We start from the raw sequence: 13,153 nt of genomic DNA on the forward strand, positions 1-13,153 counted from the left end.
CAGCTGAGGGACTTCCTAGCTCTTGTGGAGGTGCTGCAGCCCTGCCAGGACAATGAGCAAAAGATGGAAGAAATTTGGGTCACCAATGATGTCGCACCCAAGGAACCACCTTTATCCCCAAAGCTTTGTGCATTATGAGGTAACCAATGCCCTTTAAGCCTTGGGAATTAGGTTTTCTCCTGCAGATAAGTGGATTCTTGGATCAGGGCATTCTTAAGACATAAAAGAAACCCCAAAATACTGTCTGAACATGGCTGGGACCCTTGTGTCTTAGTCTGATGTGTAGGCCTCTGTAAATGTGACCGGTAACAAGCAACTAGAAGTAACTGAGGCCCAAAGGATGGCTGGCCTTTGTGGAACCCACCTGACTTCACGTTCCCTCCCCCTAGTCATCCCTTGCCCCGGAGTGCCTAGCTCCACTTTTTTGTCTAGTGAACCCCTGCTCTTCAGGCTCCGCTCAAGCACCTCTTCTGGCCTCTAAGAGACCTGTTCTCCCAGCTCCAGCAAAGAGCACGGCCAGAATATTCTCCAATAAGCCAGCTACTTCATCTTGCCCACAAGGGCAGGGCCAGCATCTTTCATCCCTTTATCTCTACCAGCGAGACACAGCGCTTGTACTTGGTCTGGTCTGATGCATTGAAGGCAGAGGTCAGAGCTAGGAGCAGTTTTACTCGTGAAGAAAACAAACCTAAGAGGGGATGGAGCTCAGCCTGGCACAGGAAAGGAAGATGTGGCCACACAGGGGGCACATCTGGGCGCTGGAGCTGACAGGGACCATCTTCCTAGATGGGACCAGAGCTCTCCAGTTTGCCTTAGCAGCCACCACCCTCTTCAGCTTCTCCTGACACCCAGGCTAAACACTGACTACCAGGCCTGTGTAAATCACTTCCAGCACACGCATGAGCCCCCTGAATCCTAGAGTTGGTCTCCCTGAACTCCTGCAGGACATAGTCGCTCCTGCTGCTTTCTGCACACGGACAGAGGGAAAATCATCCAGATAAAAGCCAGTTCCTCATTCCCTCCTTCTCCTCACTCCTGAGGCTTCACACCAGCGGAGCTCCATCTGGGGAGACACACATGCCTACCTGCGGTCCCAGGCCCAGGTGAGGGAAGGGACTTCTTCTAGCCCCCCAGGATCCCCTGGAACCTGAGATTCCTAGTGACATCCGGGATTTCTAGCCTCATTTACCTTGGCAGGAGGTGCTGGTCTAGCCTTCTGTGGGGCTGAGGTGTCCACTCGTGCTGTGGAGGCCTCGGCAGATGCAGGAGTGCCTGAGACACCTTTCAGCAGGGAAGCCTTGGTTTGGGGAGGCTTTATACCAGGTTTTACCTAAGGAGACACGGAGGATAGCAGCTGGTTAAGGACCCAGGAGCCACAGCTTTAAACTGGTTTTCTTTCCTCACCTGGCCCTGCACCCAAGTCCTGAGCAAGGAGTGGGTGGTATCAGCTCAGAGGCCTCGTATGGTAGCAGCTTCCTCATCAGGCCTCACCTGGGCCGGCGCCTCCTCCTCGCTGTCAGACTCCTCCTCACTGCTGCTCTCAGAGTCCTCCTCCGGCTTCCCAGCCTGGGTGGCCACGGCTCCTGTCTTCCTGGGAAGGGCTGCTGTGGCCCCTTTCCTGGACAGCCCCTTGCTGGGGGCTGAGGCAGTTCCGACCTGGGGGGTCTTTCCTGAGGGCTTCACCTAGAGCAAGAGAAATAGAATTAGGGGAGGGAGGGACAGCAAGAGCTGCTCTCCACTCTCCCCGGACCTCACCGGAGTGGGGGCCTCCCCGTCACTGTCGGACTCCTCCTCACTGCTCTCTGAGTCCTCCTCTGGGTTCTTGACTGGCCCTGGCTGGGCCTGGGCTGCTGTGGCCACTGCCTTCCCCACAGCTGGCACGGCGCCCTGGCCCCTCACTGAGACAGCATTGCTCTGGGAGGTTCTTGCCGGTGGCTTTACCTGAATAAGAGGTAGTGGCGTTAGGGAAGGAAGTAGGTAGCACAGCTCCATTTAGGTTAAGCCCTCCCATGGTGTGAGTGTGAAGTCCCTCCCACCTGTGCAAGGGGGCCTGTCTGGGCTCAGCCCACCTCCAGCCTCTCCTGGGCTTCTGGTTCCACTTGCCTTGGCCGGGGACTCCTGCTTGATTTGAACAGCTGCACTGACAACTTTTCCTGGAGCTGATGCTGCCCCTTTGGCTGAAGTTGCTCTGGTGGGAGCTTGGTTGGCCTTGCTCTGAGGGGTTTTCACTGCGGTCTTCACCTAGAAGGAGAAATAGGAATTGCAGAAGGGAGAGGGTAAGATGCAGCAGAGTAGTTAGCCAAGGACACTGATTCTGGAGTCAAATGCCTGAGTTTGGATTCTTGCTCCTCCATTTAATAGCTGTGTGCATCTGGGCAAATCACTGATCTCCTTGGGCTTCAGTTTCCTCCTCTGTAAAATGGGGCTAACAAGGCCCACCCACAGGATTATCATAAGGATCATAAGGATTAAATGGGAGAGTCACAGTTCCCGGCACATAACAAGCACTCGCCTAAACTTGTTACTGTGAGCACTTTTCTTGTGTTGGCTAAGCATGAGTCTACCCAGAGCAGAAGTGTTTTCCAGGCTCCCTTTCAGCTAGGTGGCTAGTTTAACTTCTGGCTAACAGAATCGAAGTATACAATTTGACTTTTTTTTTTTTTTTAAAGATTTTATTTATTCATGGGGGGGGGAGGGGGGCAGAGGGAGAAGCAGGCTCCATGCAGGGAGCTTAATGCAGGACTCCATCCTAGGAGCCAGGATCACAACCTGAGCTGAAGGCAGATGTTCAACCACTGAGCCACCCAGGTGCCCCACCATTTGACTTTCTTATATGTGTAGAAAACATGGGTGGTCTTCCTCCTAGATAGAAGAAATGCTGAGGTAACAGCTGGAGCTCTAGCAGCCATTTTAGTCTATGAAGCAGGAGCCAGGTACTCAGGATGCCAGAATAGAGAAAATCATGGCTATTTGAGGTTTTCTTCTTCAGTTTAACCTAATCTTAATTGATAGCCAAGGGATCCTCCCAAACCCCCCTCAGGGCATCTAAGCAAACACAGACAGGAGAGCAACAAAGAATTAAAATCTTTGATGGGAGATCGCTGGCAGATGTGTGAAATCAAACTCTGCTAATGAAAAGCAAAATGAGGAATCTGGTGGTGTCTCTAGGCCCCTGACTCGTTCAGAGAGGTCATCTGATCACTGATTTGTCCCATAGCTCAGCTTTCCTCATCCACACAAGACCAAGTGAAACTAAGAATTGGGACTTTAAGAAAGCAAGCCCTCTAAAGCATAGACTGTGTCTGGCTAAGCCAATGTGCTCAGCACAGAAAAGTCATCCAGTGGGGCACCTGGCTGGCCCTCTCAGTCAGTGGAGCATGTGACTCTTGATCTTGGGGTTGTGAGTTCAAACGCCGCCCCCCCCCCCTACCCCGCCACGTTGGGTGTAGAGCTTACTTAAAAATAAAATCTTAAAAAAAAAGCTTCCTCATTCTGATAAACGGCATCTTTGAAAAACTTAGAGCTAAAACCATACTAAATAGTGAAAGAATGATTGTTATACCCTAAATTAGAAACAATGCAAAGGTGTCTACTTTCACCATTGCTATTCTTCATTGTACTAGAGGGTATTGCCAGTGCAGCAAGGCAAGAAAAAGAAATGCCATCTAGATTGAAGAGGAAAAATAAAACCATACAAAACATGGTTTGAATATAGAAAATCCTAAGGAATCTACAAAAGTCGGGAAAACAGATAAGCAAATGTAACCAAGTTGTAAGATCAACATAGAACACAAAGTCAGGCTCCAAAGGTGCCCTAGCACTTATTCCGCCATTCACCACATGGTGACTGACCATCTGCCCCACCCTTCTGACACCAGGGCTCTCTTCCTATGGCATTTCAATCAGGAATCACCTCCTTCCTCAGACTCTGGCACATCTGGTTTTCCAGAAGCACTCCAGTCTTTGTTAATTTGTTTTGAACCTCAGCTCTCTCATGGAAGGTTTCCTTTGAGCTGGCTGGGGGATCTGAGCAGACCAGAGGCCATCTGACTCACTTGACCCCAGCAATACTGAACAGTGTGGGACCCACTGAGCGTGAACAGACAGCATTTTGAGAGCGAGGCCATACAAGTATTCTCATTTCATCCTCACGGGAAGTCCACAACAGAGACTTAATTATTCTTATCCTCCAGACAAGACTCCTATCAGACCTGCCTGGCTCAGTGGAGGCAATTCAGGCTTTCTGAAGCTAGGCAATGCACCATCTTCTGACAGGGCATCAGGCTATAAATCTGAGCCCCTAGAGAGGGATTAGCTGCTATACTGGGGGGAGGGAGGGGAAGGGGGGAGGGAGAAGGGGGGAGGGAGAAGGGGGGAGGGAGAAGGGGGGAGGGAGAAGGGGGGAGGGAGAAGGGGGGAGGGAGAAGGGGGGAGGGAGAAGGGGGGAGGGAGAAGGGGGGAGGGAGAAGGGGGGAGGGAGAAGGGGGGAGGGAGAAGGGGGGAGGGAGAAGGGGGGAGGGAGAAGGGGGGAGGGAGAAGGGGGGAGGGAGAAGGGGGGAGGGAGAAGGGGGGAGGGAGAAGGGGGGAGGGAGAAGGGGGGAGGGAGAAGGGGGGAGGGAGAAGGGGGGAGGGAGAAGGGGGGAGGGAGAAGGGGGGAGGGAGAAGGGGGGAGGGAGAAGGGGGAGGGAGAAGGGGGGAGGGAGAAGGGGGGAGGGAGAAGGGGGGAGGGAGAAGGGGGGAGGGAGAAGGGGGGAGGGAGAAGGGGGGAGGGAGAAGGGGGGAGGGAATGGCCCCTGAGCAGAATCATGTCTGTGGTTGGAAAAGTCTGGGCCAAGATATAGTAAAAGGATATGTGAAAGTCAAAGGCTTTTGAGGCAGGCACACTGGGGCCCAGGCCCAGCTTGGACTCTCACTGGCTGGCTGGGCTGAAGCAGGTCAGCAAACAACTCTTCTAAACTCTAATTTCCTCCTCCAGAAATCAAAGCAAATGAACCCCCGTCTAATGGTACTGGTGGGAGGCTCGGATGGGAAGACAAATACTTAAGCAATGAGTACAATTAAACTTTTCAGGCACTGGTCTGGAATGTGTCTGTAGCTTGCAGATGTGATAGGAGCTGTTGGGCTGGGACACCAGCAGGGCTCACACACAGGTCAAAACCTCACGAGGCACTTAGGAATTACAGGAACCTGGGTCCCACAAGGCAACAGTGAGAAGAGGACAAGAAAAAAAAAATCCATAGAAAATGTATGCTCTGGTACAGGGGGAAAAATGACTAATCTCTTGAGTGGTTATGGCCGGGGGGTTGGGGGGTGTGACAATTACAAATAATAAAATGGTGAGTGAGTACAGGGTGTTAGCCATCTTCACTCTTCCCAACTTAACTCTTCCAGGCTGGGAGGGGACTCCTGATTCTGTTCCCTATCAGCCCGGCCCACCCTCAGGGTGGCAGATGAGTGAACTTGCTGTGTGTGGCAGGTGAGATCTCGTTAAATTCTCAATCCTGTGAAGGCTGATTCCCAACTTACAGAAGAGTAAACAAAAGGTCTTGGATGGATTTCATCACTGGACGGAGCAGAAATTTGAACCCAGGCATCCTGACTCCAACCCCTGGCTATCTGCCCCTGCCAGTGATCCTACGAAAATGCTCCGCTTGGGGCAGTTTACTCAGGCCAAGCATGCTCCCACCCTCTGGGACTTCACATAGGCTAGTTTCTTTGACTGGAACACTCCATTTCACCTGGCCAGCTCTTTCAGCCCACAGTTCCCAATGCCACCTCCTCCAGGAGGTCTTCCTCGCTGGAAATCCTTAGATGCTATCACCTGCCATGCTGCTGGCCCAGGTGCAGGCTCTCTACTCTCAGCTTTGGCTCACCCTGCTGGAGGAACCTGTGCACACGCCCACGCCTCCACCTAGGCTGGGGCTCCCAGAGGGGGAGACTCAACAGCACCTGACAGATGGGGTGCCCAACAGAGCTTGTGGAAGGCATAAGGGATCTCAATGGAAGCTCAAAAGGCCAGGGGGAGACCCCGCCCTCTGACAGGCAGAGGAAACAATGAAAAGTGGGCAAGGAGGCTGGGTGAAGGCTGCCAACAAAAGCCCCTCCTCCACCCTGCCCTGGGGCTCTGGTGTGGGTGGGATGGGCTGGCTCCTCCTCAGCCTCACCTGAGCAGGAGCCGCAGCCGCCTCCTCAGCCTCCTCACTGCCCGATTCCTCCTCGCTGCTCTCTGAGGAGTCTTCCTGCACCTCAGTTTTCACTGGGGCTGTTGCAGGCCCTGCCTTCCCAGGGGGTGCTAGGGCAGTCCCTTGGCCTGAGGGCCTCTTGGTGGGTGTGGAGGCAGCCTTCACGGTGATGCCTTTCCCCACAGGCTTTGCCTGGAATGACAGGGAAGAGATATGTGTCACAGGTGCCCAAGTGGCCACATGAGCTCTGGCCCTGAATCAGCTGAATACACTTGGCCTCACCTGTCCTGCTGCTGGGGCGGGAGCAGTCTCCTCCTCACTCTCAGACTCCTCGCTGCTTGAAGAGGCCTCTGGCTTCTGGGCGCCCCTCGCCATAGCTGGAGACGAGGCACAGGCTAGAGAAGCTTCTGCTCTCGCCTTCCAAGGGGCTGGTGTGCCCACTCGCACTGGGGGAGCTTTGGCAGGTGTAGGGGTAATGGGGGTGCCCTTCTTTGGGGAGGCCTTCGTCTGGGGTGTTTTCACAGTTGATTTTGCCTGAGAGGAAGCAGAAGTCAGAAACTAGAGGAGCCTGAATTCAGAACACCCCCCCCCCCAATCTGTTTTCGGGTGGGACCCTGCTGCCGTCCTTCCCCTTTGCTCTCTGGGGAGCTGAGTGGTGGGGGTGGTTCAGGTAGGGCTGCACAGCGGCCGCTCCTGGGCCCCACCTGGACTGGAGCCATGGCTGCAGGCGCCTCCTCTTCACTCTCTGACTCCTCCTCACTACTCTCCGAGTCATCCTTGGACATCTCGGCCTTGGCCTGGGTGGCTGCAGGCCCTGCCTTCTGAGGGGGCCCCTTGGCAGGACCCGAGGCAGCTCTGACCTGGGGGATTTTCCCAGAAGACTTTGCCTGCAGTGAGACACACGGGATCAGGGGAGGAGCATGGCTGTGTGCAGAGACACAAGAAACCGAGCGGGCAAGCAGAATCAGTGCAGGTGTGTATAGGTGTGTGCGTGGGAGAGTGCTACCAACTCCGAGGAGGAGAAGAGCCTTCTAGACAGGAGCCTCACCTGGGCTGGCGCTGCCCCCTCGCTGTCTGATTCCTCCTCCTCGCTGCTGCTCCCTGAGTCCTCCTCCTGTTTTCCTACTGGGGTGGCTGCAGGCCCTGCCTTCTGAGGGGGCCCCTTGACAGGACCTGAGGCAGTTCTGACCTGGGAGTTTTGCCCTGAGGGCTTTGCCTGGGAATAACAAAATACAGGATCAGGGCAGGGGCCCACAGGGGACTGTTTGTGAGGGGAGACAGGAAGTGAGGAAGGCAAATGCAGGGCATGGGGCCCAGGTGCGGAGGGGGAGGACAAGCCAACAGATGGGTCCTCTGAGCAGGGGCACCTGCAGCCTCACCTGAACAGGGCTCCTGGTTGGGGGTACAGCTGTTGGTGCCTCCTCCTCGCTGTCAGACTCCTCGGTGCTACTGTCCGGGTCTTCCTCCCCCGCCCCCTTCTTAGCCTGGCCGGCTGCAGGCCCTACCTTGCTGGGGGGCACTGGAGGGACCCCTTTCCTAGGGGACTCCTTGGCAGAAGCTGAGGCAGCTTTGACCTGGGGTGTCTTCCCTGAAGGCTTCACCTGGAAGGAGATAAATGGAATCAGGGAAGGGAGCCCAGAAGGTGGACATGAGGAGACACAAGAATCCAGAGAGGGCAAAGGATGCCACACGTACCACGGGTGAGAAAGGGCAGAGCTTTGAGCATGTCCAGGGCTCGTGCAGGGGGCAGAACAGGTCTCAGAAGGCCTTCTGGGGAGGGGCCCGGGCTGCATGCACTCTCCCTCCCCAGGCCTCACCTGAAGTGGCGTCTTGGCAGCTGGTGGCTCCTCCTCGCTGTCGGAGTCCTCCTCACTGCTATCTGAGTCCTCCTTTGGCTTCCCAGTCTTGGCCTGGGCAGCCAAAGGCCCTGCCTTCCCAGGGGGAGCTGGAGTGGCCCCTTTCCCAGGGGTCCCCTTGACAGGACCCGAGGCAGCTTTGGCCTGGACAATTTTCTCTGAGGCCTTCACCTAGTAAAGATAAAGGGTGGTTTGTTCCTCTTCTCCTCACCCTCTGGTGGTGACTTTAGGACAAAGCCAAGGCCTTGTTGGGGCCCACAAGATGCCCCTGGTTCTCCCCTCACTCTCTGACTTGACTGGTGCTCAGGCCTGGCCTATCAGCTTCACCCTCTCACTCCAGGGGCCTTCGCAGCCCTGCCCATCTCACTTGGCTACCACTGCCTCCTCCTCTGGGTCTGAGACAGACACCAGTTCATTTGGCAGTGCTCCCTGATGCCCCTGTGCTCCTCCCCAAGTCACCCATAGGCAGGGGTCAGAACCTCCCCGGGCTGGCCTTCCTCGTCAGCAGGATAGCTCTGTGAGCACAGGCACCCGGTCTAGCTTGGCCCACTGCTGTATCCTGTGGGACACCCCCCCACCCCCCCACATCAGGGCCTTGGCACTTGCTGTGCTCCCTACCAGAATGACTTTCATCCAAATGTCCATGTAGCACATGCCCCCCCACCCCCACCCCCTTTCAGGTCCTTGATGTCTCTGTAAGGCCTTCCCTGAGCACTTGATTTTAATCGCCATTTCTACAGCCCACGCCACTTAACCTTCCTCTTTAACACCCAGCAAAACAAACCACATTTATTATACCTCCCCCTTGCCACCCGGCCTGGGCCAGGATGCAGCAGGCCTTCCCCCCCCCCCCCCCCCCCCCGTCTCCCCTGGCCAGCTCAGGACTGTGGGGCCTTTCCCCACAGAGGTCTGATGCTTCCTCCTCCTGGCTCTCCCACCCCAATAGCCTCCCAACCCCCTGCTTTCCCTTCACATGTGCCCAGAGCCCTGGCCACCTGCCCAGGGGAGGGCATCCCAGCAGATGGAAATGAACAGGATTCCTGTTAGCTAACAAGGCATGAGTTGGCCTGAGAAGCCAGAGGACCAGGCAATTAAAACTGAAGTCCCTTCACTATAAGATCAGCTGGTCATATCCTATTCATAAGACAGGGAAACTGAGGTCCATGGGAGTTACTGACAGGGTAGGGTGCAGGATCACCCTGTGAAAAGCAGCCCGTCTAGGATAATTTCCACGGCTGGCTGAGGCAAACCCAGCTGCCAGTGCTGTTTAACTCCCGCCCCCAGCTCCCACTTCCCAAACCCCAAGGTGAGTCTGTATCTGGCAGAGGAGATGCTCACCACGTAGCCATCTGGCTGGCCCCCAGGGGCCAGGGGAGTCCCAGGGACACCAAGGGGTAGCCCGGCCCCAGGCCTCACCTGGTGGGGTGGTTCCGCGGGGGCCCCATCCTCACTCTCAGACTCCTCCTCACTGCTCTCTGAGTCTTCTTCTGGCTTCTTGGCCTTGCTGGCTGGGGTCAGGGCACCCCCTCTGCCTTGGGGTGTCACATCCCCTGCCTTCCCAGGGGTTGGGCCTGCCCCTCTCCCTACAGAGTCCTTGGCAGGGGCTGGTGAGGCTTTGACCTGGGGTGGTTTTACTGAAGGTTTCACCTGGAACCAGAAAGTGCAATTAGGGAAAAATGAATGATCTTTGATTCTGAGGGGCAGGAGAGGCTTCATGGTTTACAAAGTCCTTTCCTAGTGTCATCCGATTCTCAATCAACTCCCTGAGGCAGATGCTGTCTTTATACTCCTTTTCTGGAAAAGGACAAGAGGCTCAGGGAGGTTAAGCCACTCAAGACCAGCATTAAGGGAAAAGTCATGCCTAGAACCCACATCTGTGTAGCCTTGGGGACACAACCCTCGAAAACTATGCTCCTCAGCCACCTAGTACACAGAGTCCAGTCTCTCTCAACTGGGAGCCTCACCCCGTCCGCCCCTTCAACAACAGTATCTGATTGGGATGATCATCCCAAGGACCGAGAGGCCAGGATTTGAATTCCAGTCTTAACCAAGAGCCTTCTTGGCACATTCCTTTCCTTTATGGGTTCTTTCTTAGACTTCTAAAATTCTGACATTTCCAGGACAGGCAGTGCCCTACCCTTACCTTCATCAGATTTCGCCTGACCCTGCGTTCCTGGGGCAGCCATCTCCCCAATCACAAACTCCTCATTGCTGTTAGGGCTCTGTGCTGGCCCCTGACCCGCCAAGGCTGTGTGTTTGACTGCTGGCTTTCCGGGGCCAGGAGTGGCCCCCTTTCCCTTGGCAGGGCTAGGAGGGATGGGCACCCGGGGTGCCCTCATGGCTGTATCCTGATGGGGTGAAACGTGGGGAGTGGCCTGGGGTAGACAGGAGTAAGGTCTCCACCTTCAGTTACTGGGTGAAACAGGAGGCAAGGGAGAAGTACTCTGGGCACCATATAAAGCCACCCCTGAATCCTCCTGGCCCTCCCTCCACACACCTTTCTATTTCTAGCAGGAGGCCTGGCACCCGCCACCAGCTGCATCAATAGTCTTACTATACCTTCTTTCTGCCCTGTCGTCCAACCCCGGCCACGATCAGCCATCTTTCTCTTTTTTTTTTTTAGCCATCTTTCTCAAACACAGATCAGGCCCTCTTGCCTCCCTAAAACCTTGAAATGGCTTCTCACAGACGCTAGAATAAAACCCAGTGCCTCCTGGTGGTCGTTACGGTCCAACAGCAGAACATGGCCTCTGCCTGTGATCTCCTCTGCACTGCAGGCAAACTCCTGTGGGACCCCTCCATATCCCCATGGCCGCGGGAAACACGCACTCCCGCCTGCCACTACACTCCCAAGGCCTGGGCACACATTAAGAGAGGACTCCCTGGCCACAGTTCGGGGAAGAGAGGAGGCCCCAGCCCAACATCTGACCATCTCTGACCATATGCCTAGGCCTGGCATTGACCAGCAGGCCCAGAACCCCTCACCCAACTCACCCTGACCACACGGCAGGATGGCCACCCTCCTGCATCTGGGCCTTGGCTTGTGTAGCTCCTCCCACTTAAATACTATTCCCTCAGACCCCTTCCTGGTGAGTCCTCTGTGCACCAAGGCCTCCCAGTGCTGCCTCTCCCAGAAAGCCTTCCCTCCCCACCAACCTTAGACCTTTTTCACGCCCGAGGTGCCACGAGCAGCATCTGGCTCTGCTCTGCAGGCCTCAGCCTTTCCAGCTCCCCGTGCCCCTGAAACACTTGCTGAATTGATTTGGCCACGCTGGCGTGCAAAGCCCTGGCCAGGCGTCTGGGAGGGTTAAAGGTTTGCAGAGGGCAACTCCTGAGGATGGTGGCAATTACCTCCACATCGGTCTCATCACTGGAGCTGGAGGTCTCGCTGGAGCTGTCGGCCTGGTTGGCTGATGCCATTCCTAAGGGAGGAAGAGGGAGAGGACTGAGCACCTATCCTTCAGACTCCCCTCGCCAGCACTCCGCCAAGCCAGCAAATGAGAGGCAGGTGTTGTGTGCTTGCCTCTCCCACGCAGCATTTCAGCTCCACCTTTCCTGAAGCCCCACAGCTGAGGCGCATGCCACTCGTATCCCTGTGTTCCCATACAAGTCTCTGTGGCCCTGGGAAGGGTTATAATAGGTCCTAGCACACATAAGCCAGCATCGGATGGCTCAGAGATCTTCCTCCATCATCACACTGAGGCAGGCAGGGCAAACGCCTGTTTGACATGAGAAACTGAGGCAAACCCAGGCCTCTCAGTTTCGTCTCAGCCGCCCTAGTGGGCCTGTACCCACCTGCGCACAATAAACTAGAAAATGATCCATCATCATCCAGGCTGCTCCAATTCCCCTGGCAAAGCCTGACATGTCCCTGCAGCAGACCCCTCCCTTATCAAGGCATGGGGCTCTTACTGCCATGGAGACAGACTTCTGAATTCCAGAATGTCCCAGAGCTGGATAAAGCAGTGTCCAAGGCTTGCCTCCCCAGCCCAAATTCAGGGGGCTTGGTGTCTAGATGTCAGGGCTGCTCACCAGGCTTGGCTGTGGTTCCGAGTGCCGGGACACTGCCCTCTTCCTCAGTTTCCGAGACCAGGATGGTATTTGCCGAGGGCCCTGCAGACTTCCTGGGTGATCTCCCAGACAGAATGTGGGCCACTGCCTTGCCAGAGGCCGGATGTGGTGTGGAGTTGACCATCTTGCTGGCTTTGTTGGTCTTTGCCTACAAAGAACAGGAGTGACAGACACACTGGGTACGGCCTGCTTAGCAATGAGCATACACTTCTTCCCAGCCGTGCAGAGTTGGGGCAAATTACCTCCCTCGGTCTGCTTCTTCATCTTTAAGATGGGGCTGACAGTGGTACCTGCCCTCACAGAGGCAGGGAGAAAGCCTAATTACAGTTCCTGGGACACAGCAGTCGCTTGTTAAGCGGTAACCAGCAGTCTGCTGTGGTTCCTATCACTACTTCTCATGGTTGCTAGCGTGCCAGGCAGCTCAGGGACACGTCCTTTTTGTGTCTGTAACAGTGCTTTATGGACTACCAGCAAATGATATTCCACTCTCTAAGTGGTTTCAGTCTAGAAAATGATCTTTGAGCTTTCAGAACCACAGGTGTCTTAGTGCTGTGGTGCCCCCACTGCCTCCCACAGTGCTTGGAAAATAACTGGATCAGTAACAAGTTGTTGGCTGAACAGGCAATGCAGGGATGACGGGAGTGGGGGGATGGAAGGGAGCTATTACAGATGCATATTGTGCCCAGGGGTCCAGAGCAGTGGGCAGTGTCCCCATCTTATGGAAAAGGAAACGGAGGCCCAGAGAAGTAAAGAGACACTCTAGGATCACACAACTGGTGATAAAGGCTAACACCTGAATCCATGTTGGGCAATTACCCACAACCCTATCCTTCTCTGACGCAGGGGACTGTCCCCCTATAGGGCAATTCACTCCCATAGGCGAGAGCTGGTCCTACTCACCACGCCTTTTTCTTTTGTGCTTGATGGCAAAACCGGTCCTGGAACTGAGGAGTTGGCAGACGCTAGTCTTGGGGCTGCAAGATAGGAACATCCATGGGATGAGGCAGATGAGCTTTTTCTCATTTAAGAACAGCCAACAGGTCT

The 13,153-nt window shown here is 55.2% G+C and overlaps 1 protein-coding gene across 12 annotated transcripts in view; it reads right to left on the minus strand.

Annotated features, from left to right (window-relative positions):
- TCOF1 (treacle ribosome biogenesis factor 1) overlaps positions 1-13,153 on the minus strand; it is a 37,817-nt gene that overhangs the window by 15,242 nt on the left and 9,422 nt on the right. For 6 of the 12 annotated variants that reach the window (XM_072756886.1, XM_072756888.1, XM_072756891.1 and 3 more), the window contains exons 4-17: positions 13,010-13,083; positions 12,071-12,257; positions 11,390-11,460; positions 9,455-9,685; positions 8,000-8,209; positions 7,688-7,783; positions 7,231-7,398; positions 6,887-7,069; positions 6,465-6,716; positions 6,165-6,374; positions 2,104-2,241; positions 1,756-1,941; positions 1,492-1,683; positions 1,190-1,330 (exon numbers count right to left, since the gene is read on the minus strand). In XM_072756886.1, coding sequence (XP_072612987.1) covers positions 1,190-1,330; positions 1,492-1,683; positions 1,756-1,941; positions 2,104-2,241; positions 6,165-6,374; positions 6,465-6,716; positions 6,887-7,069; positions 7,231-7,398; positions 7,688-7,783; positions 8,000-8,209; positions 9,455-9,685; positions 11,390-11,460; positions 12,071-12,257; positions 13,010-13,083 — 2,339 coding nt within the window. Of the gene's footprint in view, positions 1-1,189; positions 1,331-1,491; positions 1,684-1,755; positions 1,942-2,103; positions 2,242-6,164; positions 6,375-6,464; positions 6,717-6,886; positions 7,070-7,230; positions 7,399-7,561; positions 7,784-7,999; positions 8,210-9,454; positions 9,686-11,389; positions 11,461-12,070; positions 12,258-13,009; positions 13,084-13,153 lie in introns of all 12 variants that reach the window. The other 6 variants (XM_072756889.1, XM_026008677.2, XM_026008662.2 and 3 more) reach the window with 1 other exon arrangement.

This window comes from Vulpes vulpes, chromosome 4, assembly GCF_048418805.1.
Source record: "Vulpes vulpes isolate BD-2025 chromosome 4, VulVul3, whole genome shotgun sequence".
Taxonomy (NCBI): Eukaryota; Metazoa; Chordata; class Mammalia; order Carnivora; family Canidae; genus Vulpes; species Vulpes vulpes.